Below are 12,226 nucleotides of genomic sequence, written 5' to 3' on the forward strand. Positions count from 1 at the left end.
GATACTACTTGAAGGGTCCAGGGATCCACCTGTGAGAGAGCCCACTGTGTGCTGAAATTTCTGAGACGGGCCCCCACCGTACCCGGGTCCGCCTGTGAAGCCCCAGCGTCATGCTGTGGACTTACCGGACGCGGGGGAGGACTTTTCCTCTTGGGAACTGGCTGTATGCTGCAGCTTTTTCCCTCTACCTTTGCCTCTCGGCAGAAAGGACGCACCTCGAGCCCTCTTGTGTTTTTGGGGCCAAAAGGACTGTACTTGATAATACGGTGCTTTCTTTTGCTGTGGGGTAGCTTGTGGCAAAAATGTCGATTTCCCAGCCGTAGCTGTGGAAACGAGGTCTAAAAGACCATCCCCAAACAGTTCCACCCCGTTATAATGCAAAACTTCCATGTGCCTTTTTGAATCGGCATCACCTGACCACTGCCGAGTCCATAACCCCCTTCTGGCGGCAATGGACATTGCACTTATTTTTTATGCCAGCCGGCAAATATCCCTCAGTGCATCACGCATGTATAAGACAGCGTCTTTTATATGCTCTACTGTCAGCAAAATATTGTCCCTATCCAGGGTATCAATATTATCCAACAGGGAATCTGACCACGCAGCAGCAGTACTGCACATCCATGCTGATGCAATCGCTGGTCGCAATATAATCCCGCTTTTTATATATAGCTTTTAGGGTAGCTTCCTGCTTTCTATCGGCAGGATCCTTTAGGGCGGCCGTATCCGGAGACGGTAGTGCCACCTGTTTTGATAAACGTGTAAGCGCTTTATCTACCCTAGGGGATGTTTCCCAACGTGACCTATCCTCTGGCGGGAAAGGGTACGCTGCCAATAACCGTTTAGAAATTATCAATTTCTTATCGGGGGAAGTCCAGGCTTCCGCACACACCTCATTTAATTCCTCAGATGCAGGAAAAACTACTGGGAGTTTTTTCTCACCGAACATAATACCCTTTTTTGTGGTACCTGGGGTACTATCAGAAATGTGTAATACATTTTTCATTGCCTCAATCATGTAACGGGTGGACCTATTGGAGGGTACATTAGTCTCATCGTCGTCGACACTGGAGTCGGTATCCGTGTCGACATCTGTGTCTGCCATCTGAGGTAGCGGGCGTTTTAAAGCCCCTGATGACATTTGAGACGCTCGAACAGTCACAAGCTGAGTAGTTGGCTGTCCTATGTCGTCAAACCTTTTATGTAAGGAGCTGACACTGTCACGTAATTCCTTCCATAAGTCCATCCACACAGGTGTCGACCCTTCAGGGGGTGACATCACATTTACAGGCATTTGCTCTGCCTCCACATCATTTTCCTCATCATACATGTCGACACAGCGGTACCGACACACAGCACACACACAGGGAATGCTCTGACAGAGGACAGGACCCCACAAAGCCCTTTGGGGAGACAGAGGGAGAGTATGCCAGCACACACCAGAGCGCTATATACCACAGGGATATCACCTATAAAGTGTGTTTTCCCCTTATAGCTGCATATATATTATACTGCGCCTAAATTTGTGCCCCCCCCCCCCCCTCTCTTTTTTACCCTTTCTGTAGTGCAGGACTGCGGGGGAGAGCCAGGGAGCGATCCTTCCAGCGGAGCTGTGAGGGAAAATGGCGCCAGTGTGCTGAGGGAGATGGCTCCGCCCCTTTTTCGTCTGGCTTTCTCCCGCAATTTTAAGATTTCTGGCAGGGGTTAATATACACCTATATAGCCTCTGGGGCTATATATGGTGTCAGTTTTCCAGCCAAGGTGTTATTTATTGCTGCTCAGGGCGCCCCTCCCCAGCGCCCTGCACCCATCAGTGACCGCAGTGTGTGGTGTGCATGAGGAGCAATGGCGCACAGCTGCAGTGCTGTGCGCTACCTTGGAGAAGACAGAAGTCTTCAGCCGCCGATTTTCCGGACCTTCTTGCTTCTGGCTCTGTAAGGGGGACGGCGGCGCGGCTCCGGGAACGGACGACGAGGTCGGGTCCTGTGTGCGATCCCTCTGGAGATAATGGTGTCCAGTAGCCTAAGAAGCCCAAGCTACCACCACTTAGGTAGGTTCGCTTCTTCTCCCCTTAGTCCCTCGGTGCAGTGAGCCTGTTGCCAGCAGGTCTCACTGTAAAATAAAAAACCTAAATTATACTTTCTTTCTAGGAGCTCAGGAGAGCCCCTAGTGTGCATCCAGCTCAGCCGGGCACAGAAATCTAACTGAGGCTTGGAGGAGGGTCATAGGGGGAGGAGCCAGTGCACACCAGATAGTCCTAATTCTTTCTTTAGATGTGCCCAGTCTCCTGCGGAGCCGTCTATTCCCCATGGTCCTTACGGAGTTCCCAGCATCCACTAGGATGTCAGAGAAATAGAGGTGCACTGTGTACTACTGCCCATATATAATAATAGAGGTGTACTGCGTACTACTGCCCATATATAATAATAGAGGTGCACTGCGTACTACTGCCCATATATAATAATAGAGGTGCACTGCATACTATTGCCCATATATAATAATAGAGGTGCACTGCATACTACTGCCTATACATATAATAATAGAGGTGCACTACGTACTACTGACCATATATAATAATAGAGGCGCACTGCGTACTACTGCCCATATATAATAATAGAGGTGCACTGCGTACTACTCCCCATATATAATAATAAAGGTGCACTGCATACTACTGCCCATATATAATAATAGAGGTGCACTGCTTACTACTGCCCATATATAATAATAGAGGTGCACTGTGTACTACTGCCCATATATAATAATAGAGGTGTACTGCGTACTACTGCCCATATATAATAATAGAGGTGCACTGCGTACTACTGCCCATATATAATAATAGAGGTGCACTGCGTACTACTGCCCATATATAATAATAGAGGTGCACTGTGTACTACTGCCCATATATAATAATAAAGGTGCACTGCATACTACTGCCCATATATAATAATAGAGGTGCACTGCGTAATACTGCCCATATATAGTAAGAGAGGTGCACTGCGTACTACTGCCCATATATAATACTAGAGGTGCACTGCGTACTACTCCCCATATATAATAATAAAGGTGCACTGCATACTACTGCCCATATATAATAATAGAGACTACTGTCCATATATAATAATAGAGGTGCACTGCGTACTACTGCCCATATATAATAATAGAGGTGCCCTGCGTACTACTGCACATATATAATAAAAGAGGTGCACTGCATACTACTGCCCATATATAATAATAGAGACTACTGCCCATATATAATAATAGAGGTGCACTGCGTACTACTGCCCATATATAATAATAGAGGTGCACTGCGTACTATTGCCCATATATAATAGAGGTGCACTGCGTACTACTGCCCATATATATAATAATAGAGGCGTACTGCATACTGCTGCCCATATATAATAATAAAGGTGCACTGCGTACTACTTCCCATATATAATAAGATTACTGCCCATATATAATAATAGAGGTGCACTGCGTACTACTGCCCATATATAATAATAGAGGCGCACTGCGTACTACTGCCCACATATAATAATAGAGGTGCACTGCGTACTACTGCCCATATATAATAATAGAGGCGCCCTGCGTACTACTGCACATATATATTAATAGAGGTGCACTGCATGCTACTGCCCATATATATAATAATAGACTACTGCCCATATATAATAATAGAGGTGCACTGCGTACTATTGCCCATATATAATAATAGAGGTGCACTGCGTACTACTGACCATATATAATGATAGAGGCGCACTGCGTACTACTGCCCATATATAATAATAGAGGTGCACTGCATACTACTGCCCATTTATAATAATAGAGGCGCACTGCATACTACTGCCCATATATAATAAGAGGTGCACTGCATACTACTGCCCATATATATAATAATAGAGGTGCACTGCGTACTACTGCCCATATATAATAATAGAGGTGCACTGCATACTACTGCCCATATATATAATAATAGAGGTGCACTGCGTACTACTGCCCATATATAATAATAGAGGTGCACTGCGTACTACTGCCCATATATAATAATAGAGGCGCACTGCGTACTGCTGCCAATATATAATAATAGAGGTGCACTGCTTACTACTGCCCATATATAATAATAGAGGTGCACTGCGTACTACTGACCATATATAATGATAGAGGCGCACTGCGTACTACTGCCCATATATAATAATAGAGGTGCACTGCATACTACTGCCCATTTATAATAATAGAGGCGCACTGCATACTACTGCCTATATATAATAATAGAGGTGCACTGCATACTACTGCCCATATATATAATAATAGAGGTGCACTGCGTACTACTGCCCATATATAATAATAGAGGTGCACTGCGTACTACTGCCCATATATAATAATAGAGGTGCACTGCATACTACTGCCCATATATAATAATAGAGGCACACTGCGTACTACTGCCCATATATAATAATAGAGGTGCACTGCATACTACTGCCCATACATATAATAATAGAGGCGCACTGCGTATTACTGACCATATATAATAATAGAGGTTCACTGCGTACTTCTGCCCATATATAATAATAGAGGTGCACTGCATACTACTGCCCATACATATAATAAAAGAGGTGCACTGTGTACTACTGTGCATATATAATAATAGAGGTGCACTGCATACTACTGCCCATATATATAATAATAGAGGTGCACTGCGTACTACTGACCATATATAATAATAGAGGTGCACTGCATACTACTGCCCATACATATAATAATAGAGGTGCACTGTGTACTACTGTGCATATATAATAATAGAGGTGCACTGCACACTACTGCCCATACATATAATAATAGAGGTGTACTGCGTACTACTGACCATATATAATAATAGAGGCGCACTGCGTACTACTGCCAATATATAATAATAGACGTGCACTGCATACTACTGACCATGTATAATAATAGAGGCGCACTGCGTACTGCTGCCAATATATAATAATAGAGGTGCACTGCTTACTACTGCCCATATATAATAATAGAGGAGCACTGCGTACTACTGACCATATATAATAATAGAGGCGCACTGCGTACTACTGCCAATATATAATAATAGAGGTGCACTGCAGACTACTGCCAATATATAATAATAGAGGTGCACTGCGTACTACTGCCCATACATATAATAATAGAGGTGCACTGCGTACTACTGCCCATACATATAATAATAGAGGTGCACTGCGTACTACTGCCCATATATAATAATAGAGGTGCACTGCGTACTACTACTTGGAGTAGCACTTACAAGGCGGGATGCATCATGTATTGCATTTTGCATGTGATGCATCCCACCACTCATTGCAAGCATAACAGCATTTAGAACTTTTGAGATAAGGAGGCCCATAGGATTCTATTAGGGAACATCATCTGCATCATACTTAGTCCAAGCTCTGGAATTTATCGCATTCTACGCAGCTTGGTGCGTATGAGAAATGTGGCCAAAACTCTGAAAACAGAAGGATGAGTGGTTAGAGTGACAGAAGTAACAAGCTGCGCCTGATCAACCAATAGGCTGCAGCCCAGGGTGCTTGAAATCCCAACTCATGGCGATGGTGGTGTGTCACATGGCCGAGTCCTATTGTTTGGGCGCACAACAAAGGTACCCCTAAAGTTAGGGGTATGCTGTGATGTAATGCGTTTATCATGCACCCTCCCACAAAGGTGCATCTCTATTATAAAATGCAGAATGTCCATCTAGGTCTCCCTTAGTTCCATTTACACAGTAAATAGAAGTCATTGTGTATCTGTAAATGATCCTTCTTATTACCTATTCCAAAACTCGTAAGTGGTGTGAGGGATTAGGGTGGCTGTCACTATTTGTTTCGTTGGATTAGGAACCACATAACTCCTTTAATATTTATCCTGTATTTGCAGTCCGGCCACAGGTGAAGGTCTCCAGTCACCGGTCAGACGGGATCACAAAGCTTCACTGCCTGGTGTACGGATTTTACCCCCAAACTGTGGTTGTGAAGTGGATGAGGAATAGGAGGGATGTGGTTCTCTCAGATGAGGTCAATAAGGTCCTCCCTAACCCTGACGGTACCTATCAGACCAGAGTTACCATTGCCATGGAAGGGCCGGCCGGGGAGGAGGAGCGTTACTCCTGCTCTGTGGATCACAGCAGCCTGGAGGAGATACTCTATGTAACGTTGGGTAAGTAGCAGCTTAGTAGTCGCAGGTCTGTGGCTGATGTGTAATGTGATGTGACACCAGATGAAGATGAGTGATAACTCTCTATTAGCCAATAAAAAAAATGTATTGATGAGATCCTGGGGCTTGTTCTGAGTTGGGAGCAAAGCAAAAAAGAGCAAGTAACTGTGCACTTGGGTAACACTATGCTGCACTGCATGGGGGGGAAGACGTAACCTGTGCACCTGGGTAACACTATGCTGCACTGCATGGGGGGGGAGACGTAACCTGTGCACCTGGGTAACACTATGCTGCACTGCATGGGGGGGGAGACGTAACCTGTGCACCTAGGTAACACTATGCTGAACTGCATGGGGGGATGACGTAACATGTGCACCTAGGTAACACTATGCTGCACTGCATGGGGGGGGGGAGACGTAACCTGTGCACCTGAGTAACACTATGCTGCACTCCCATGGGGGGAAGACATAACCTGTGCACCTGGGTAACACTATGCTGCACTGCATGGGGGGGGGTGCACTTGGGTAACACTATGCTGCACTGCATGGGGGAAGACGTAACCTGTGCACCTAGGTAACACTATGCTGCACTGCATGGGGGGAAGACGTAACGTGTGCACCTAGGTAACACTATGCTGCACTGCATGGGGGGGAAGACGTAACCTGTGCACCTGGGTAACACTATGCTGCACTGTATGGGGGGAAGACGTAACCTGTGCACCTGGGTAACACTATGCTGCACTTCATGGGGGTGTGCACCTGGGTAATACTATGCTGCACTGCATGGGGGGAAGACGTAACCTGTGCACCTGGGTAACACTATGCTGCACTGCATGGGGGGGAGACGTAACCTGTGCACCTAGGTAACACTATGCTGCACTGCATGGGGGGAAGACGTAACCTGTGCACCTGGGTAACACTGTGCTGCACTGCATGGGGGGTGCACTTGGGTAACACTATGCTGCACTGCATGGGGGAAGACGTAACCTGTGCACCTAGGTAACACTATACTGCACTGCATGGGGGGAAGACGTAACGTGTGCACCTAGGTAACACTATGCTGCACTGCATGGGGGGGGAAAGTAACCTGTGCACCTGGGTAACACTATGCTGCACTGCATGGTGGGAAGACGTAAATTGTGCACCTGGGTACCACTATGCTGCACTGCATGGGGGTGTGCACCTGGGTAACACTATGCTGCACTGCATGGGGGAAAGATGTAACCTGTGCACCTGGGTAACACTATGCTGCACTGCATGGGGGGGGGAGACGTAACCTGTACACCTAGGTAACACTATGCTGCACTGCATGGGGGGGGGGGATGTAACCTGTGCACCTAGGTAACACTATGCTGCACTGCATGGAGGGGATGTAACCTGTGCACCTGGGTAACACTATGCTGCACTGCATGGGGGGGAAGACGTAACCTGTGCACCTGGGTAACACTATGCTGCACTGCATGGGGGAAAGATTTAACCTGTGCACCTGGGTAACACTATGCTGCACTGCACGGGGGGAAAGACGTAACCTGTGCACCTAGGTAACACTATGCTGCACTGCATGGGGGGAAGACGTAACGTGTGCACCTAGGTAACACTATGCTGCACTGCATGGGGGGGGAGACGTAACCTGTGCACCTGGGTAACACTATGCTGCACTGCATGGGGGGAAGATGTTACCTGTGCACCTGGGTAACACTATGCTGCACTGCATGGGGGTGTGCACCTGGGTACCACTATGCTGCACTGCATGGGGGAAAGATGTAACCTGTGCACCTGGGTAACACTATGCTGCACTGCATGGGGGGGAGACGTAACCTGTGCACCTAGGTAACACTATGCTGCACTGCATGGGGGGGAAGACTTAACGTGTGCACCTAGGTAACACTATGCTGCACTGCATGGGGGGGAAACGTAACCTGTGCACCTGGGTAACACTATGCTGCACTGCATGGGGGAAGACGTAACCTGTGCACCTGGGTAACACTATGCTGCACTGCATGGGGGGGAAAGACGTAACCTGTGCACCTAGGTAACACTATGCTGCACTGCATGGGGGGAAGACGTAACGTGTGCACCTAGGTAACACTATGCTGCACTGCATGGGGGGGGAGACGTAACCTGTGCACCTGGGTAACACTATGCTGCACTGCATGGGGGGAAGATGTTACCTGTGCACCTGGGTAACACTATGCTGCACTGCATGGGGGTGTGCACCTGGGTACCACTATGCTGCACTGCATGGGGGAAAGATGTAACCTGTGCACCTGGGTAACACTATGCTGCACTGCATGGGGGGAAGACGTAACCTGTGCACCTGGGTAACACTATGCTGCACTGCATGGGGGAAAGATTTAACCTGTGCACCTGGGTAACACTATGCTGCACTGCACGGGGGGAAAGACGTAACCTGTGCACCTAGGTAACACTATGCTGCACTGCATGGGGGGAAGACGTAACGTGTGCACCTAGGTAACACTATGCTGCACTGCATGGGGGGGAGACGTAACCTGTGCACCTGGGTAACACTATGCTGCACTGCATGGGGGGAAGATGTTACCTGTGCACCTGGGTAACACTATGCTGCACTGCATGGGGGTGTGCACCTGGGTACCACTATGCTGCACTGCATGGGGGAAAGATGTAACCTGTGCACCTGGGTAACACTATGCTGCACTGCATGGGGGGGGGGAGACGTAACCTGTGCACCTAGGTAACACTATGCTGCACTGCATGGGGGGAAGACTTAACGTGTGCACCTAGGTAACACTATGCTGCACTGCGTGGGGGGGGAACGTAACCCGTGCACCTGGGTAACACTATGCTGCACTGCATGGGGGAAGACGTAACCTGTGCACCTGGGTAACACTATGCTGCACTGCATGGGGGGGAAAGACGTAACCTGTGCACCTGGGTAACACTATGCTGCACTGCATGGGGGGAAGACGTAACCTGTGCACCTGGGTAACACTATGCTGTACTGCATGGGGGGAAGATGTAACCTGTGCACCTGGGTAACACTATGCTGCACTGCAGATAGGGGCACATATACCCTATACACTATGGGTGTAGTGCACTACCATGGCATTGTCTGACTGGACTTGACCAGGAGAGCCATGAAGAAGGTTCTCAGCGTGAGGGCTCTGTAAACCGCCCAACGTTCCAGGATGTTGATTGGAAGGTACCATTCTGTTGGGTTCAACGGCCCTGAAAGGAGTGACTGCCTGTGACTGCTCCCCACCCCCGGAGGCTGTCGTCCATGGTGAGAAGTACCCAGTGTGGAATCCAGAATAGCCGACCCTGGTTCAGGTTGGAGATATGTAGCCGCCACGAGAGACATCCGAACATCCTGAGGCAGTACCATAGTCTGAGATTTGCTTGGGCTGTCCATTCCATCTGGTGAATATCAGACATTGTAGAGGCCTGAAGTGGAATTGGACGAACCCCACCATGTCAAAGGCGGATACCATGGAGCCCAGGGTCTGCATTGTGGAGTGGATAGAGACTCTGCAACTATGGAGTAAGTTGTGGATGCGCAATTGTAGTGCTGTAATCTTCCCAGAGGAAGGAAGATGCATTGTACTTCAGCATCCAGCAGAGCTCAGAGATGGAGCATCCTCTGAGATGGGATGAGTAAAGACTTAGCTAAGTTCATCAACCAACTGTGACTCTGAAGGAATATCATGGTCACCTGGAGATGATGGTTAAGGAAATCCAGAGAATGTGCAAGAATGAGGAGGTCATCCAGGTAAAGGGAGTATCCAGATTCCCGGCTGCTGAAGGTGAGCAGCCATCACTGCCATGAGTTTGGTGGAAAGGCCAAAGGGTAGGGCCTGAAACTGGTAAATGCTGATGGAGGACAGAAAACCGGAGGTACTATTGATGACATGGTGCTATAGGGACATGTAGGTAAGCATCCTGTATATCAAAAGAGAGCATTAAATCCCCAGGTCGCATAGCTAGGACACTGGAATGGAGAGTTTCCATACAAAACCTGGGCACCCTGAGATATTTGTTCAGTAATTTTAGATTAAGTATGGGTCGATGAGTCCCATTGGGTTTTTGGGCCAAATAGAGTGTGAAATAGAACCCCTGGCCCTGTTGAGACTCAGGGACAGGAATAATCAATCCTTATTGCAGTAAGCAATGCCAATAACCATCTTCAGTGCCTTGGCTTTGCTGAGGTCTGCTGGTGGACTGGTAGGAAAAAATTGTCTGGGAGGACGCTTTAGCAAGGAGAGCGTACCCATTGGAGACCACTTCTTGAACCCAGGCGTCCGTTGTGATCAGACGCCAAGCATGGGCGAACTGAAGTAGTTGGCCTCCCACCCTGGGGCCCCCAGTGGGAGGCCCACCCCGTCAGGCTGAGAGTTTATCCACGGGCTTGGTAGTTAGGTTCCCAGCCGCCCAGGCCTGTTTGGGTTTGAGTTTAGAAGCATTTGTGGGATGTGACAGTCTAGGGAAGGTTTGACCTCTGGTCTTGCCCTGAGGGTGAAAGGACCAAAGGACGAAGTCCAAGGCCGCATAGAGGAGGCTGAGGGTAGACAAGTCATTTTTGAGGCTGCCAGGTTAGTGACCATTTTGTCCAATTCTGGTCCAAAAATAAATGTGCCTGTATACGGAAGTGCTTCTTTCTAGAGTCAGCCTTCCAGGAGCGAAGCCAAAGAATGTGTTGGACTACCACAGAAGTAGCCGAAGCTTTAGATGACAGAAGGGCTGTATCCAGAGCTGCCTTGCCAATGTAATAGGCGGCATCCCTGATGTTAGCAATAAATGACAGTTGTTCTTTGGTAGCCTCAGAAGGGAAACTGTTTTCAAGGGCATCAGTCCAGTTTTCAATCGCTTTGGCCACCCAGGCCATAGCCATGGCAGATCTGGAAGTGGCACCTGAAAGTAAATATAAAGACTTGAAACATGTGTCTAATTGTCTATCAGGGATGTCCTTGAGGTAAGACGCTGGTGGAATAGGTAAAGTGGAACTCATCATCAAGCATGTTGGAGTTTTCCATTGCTCGTTCATAGCATCTGAGAAGTGGTCTGAGGGGATTATTCAGAGATGAACGCAGATGGTTGCATACATAGCCAGATTTGCGTTCATCATTGCACATGCTGAGGGCCGCCCAGCACAGGGCAAGGCCGCCCAGCATGTGTGGGGTCACCTCCCGATGCGTCCGCAATCTAATTGTGAACGCATCGGATCTAGGGTTGCCCCCTGGCAACTCAGCCTGGCGATGCCAGCCAGTCAGCGGCCATTTTTTTTCCAGAGCAGCTGCCAAAAATGGTCCCACCCACCCCCGTTCGTTCTACCCCACCCCCCAAGACCACATCGCCGCCCTAAAAACACCCGCCTCTGTCAATCACATTGCGGTTGTATCCATCGGAGATGCGACTGCAATGTGTGGGTCCATGCTGCGCATGTGCAATTTGCAGAAGTCGTCCAACTGCACTGTGAGCCACATTAGTGGTCTTAATGACCCTCTGAGTGTGGAAACTCAGCTTCTACCACTTTTTGGCATTTACACAAAGGATCTTTTGCCTTTGGCGCCCTTTCAACATCTTCTGGCTGAAGAGAGAATTTATCTGCTCCAACCAAAGCAGCCACATTAAATTTAGATTGCGCCTCCTCCTCCCCAGGGGGGGAGTCAGCATCAGAGGCCTCAGCCTGATCTGCAGCAGCAGAAGATTCCTCAGAATCTGAGAGTGGCGTAGACTGTGAGGAGGGCACAGTACGCTTGGTGGCAGTATGTGTAAGTATCGGTACTTGGCCCTGCAATATATTATGAAATGCAGCTGATGAAGCTGCAAGACTCTGTAAGGAGTTAGAAAACATGTCCAGCCAAGGTGGAGGTACAGGTGGGGCCGGTATGGGATGATAAACAGGTTGTAATTGCTGAGGCAGACCCACTGGGGGAGCCACGGACGGAGTTGTAATCTGGTCAGTGATTTTAGCTAGCATGTGGGAGAATGAGGCCCAAGGAGGCTTCTGTGCTGGCCCTTAGGGAGCTGACTGGCCCGGGGGTGCAAAACAAGAGGCG

At 48.5% G+C, this 12,226-nt stretch overlaps 2 protein-coding genes across 2 annotated transcripts in view; one reads left to right on the forward strand and one right to left on the reverse strand.

The window, feature by feature from the left end:
• LOC134949551 (putative nuclease HARBI1) overlaps positions 1–12,226 on the reverse strand; it is a 144,337-nt gene that overhangs the window by 123,889 nt on the left and 8,222 nt on the right. The gene's annotated exons all lie outside the window — the stretch shown is intronic.
• LOC134949552 (hereditary hemochromatosis protein homolog) overlaps positions 1–12,226 on the forward strand; it is a 72,021-nt gene that overhangs the window by 42,715 nt on the left and 17,080 nt on the right. The window contains exon 4 of the mRNA XM_063938194.1: positions 5,917–6,195. Coding sequence (XP_063794264.1) covers positions 5,917–6,195 — 279 coding nt within the window. The remainder of the gene's footprint in view (positions 1–5,916; positions 6,196–12,226) is intronic.

The sequence above is a fragment of the Pseudophryne corroboree genome, chromosome 8 (assembly GCF_028390025.1).
Source record: "Pseudophryne corroboree isolate aPseCor3 chromosome 8, aPseCor3.hap2, whole genome shotgun sequence".
Classification (NCBI taxonomy): Eukaryota; Metazoa; Chordata; class Amphibia; order Anura; family Myobatrachidae; genus Pseudophryne; species Pseudophryne corroboree.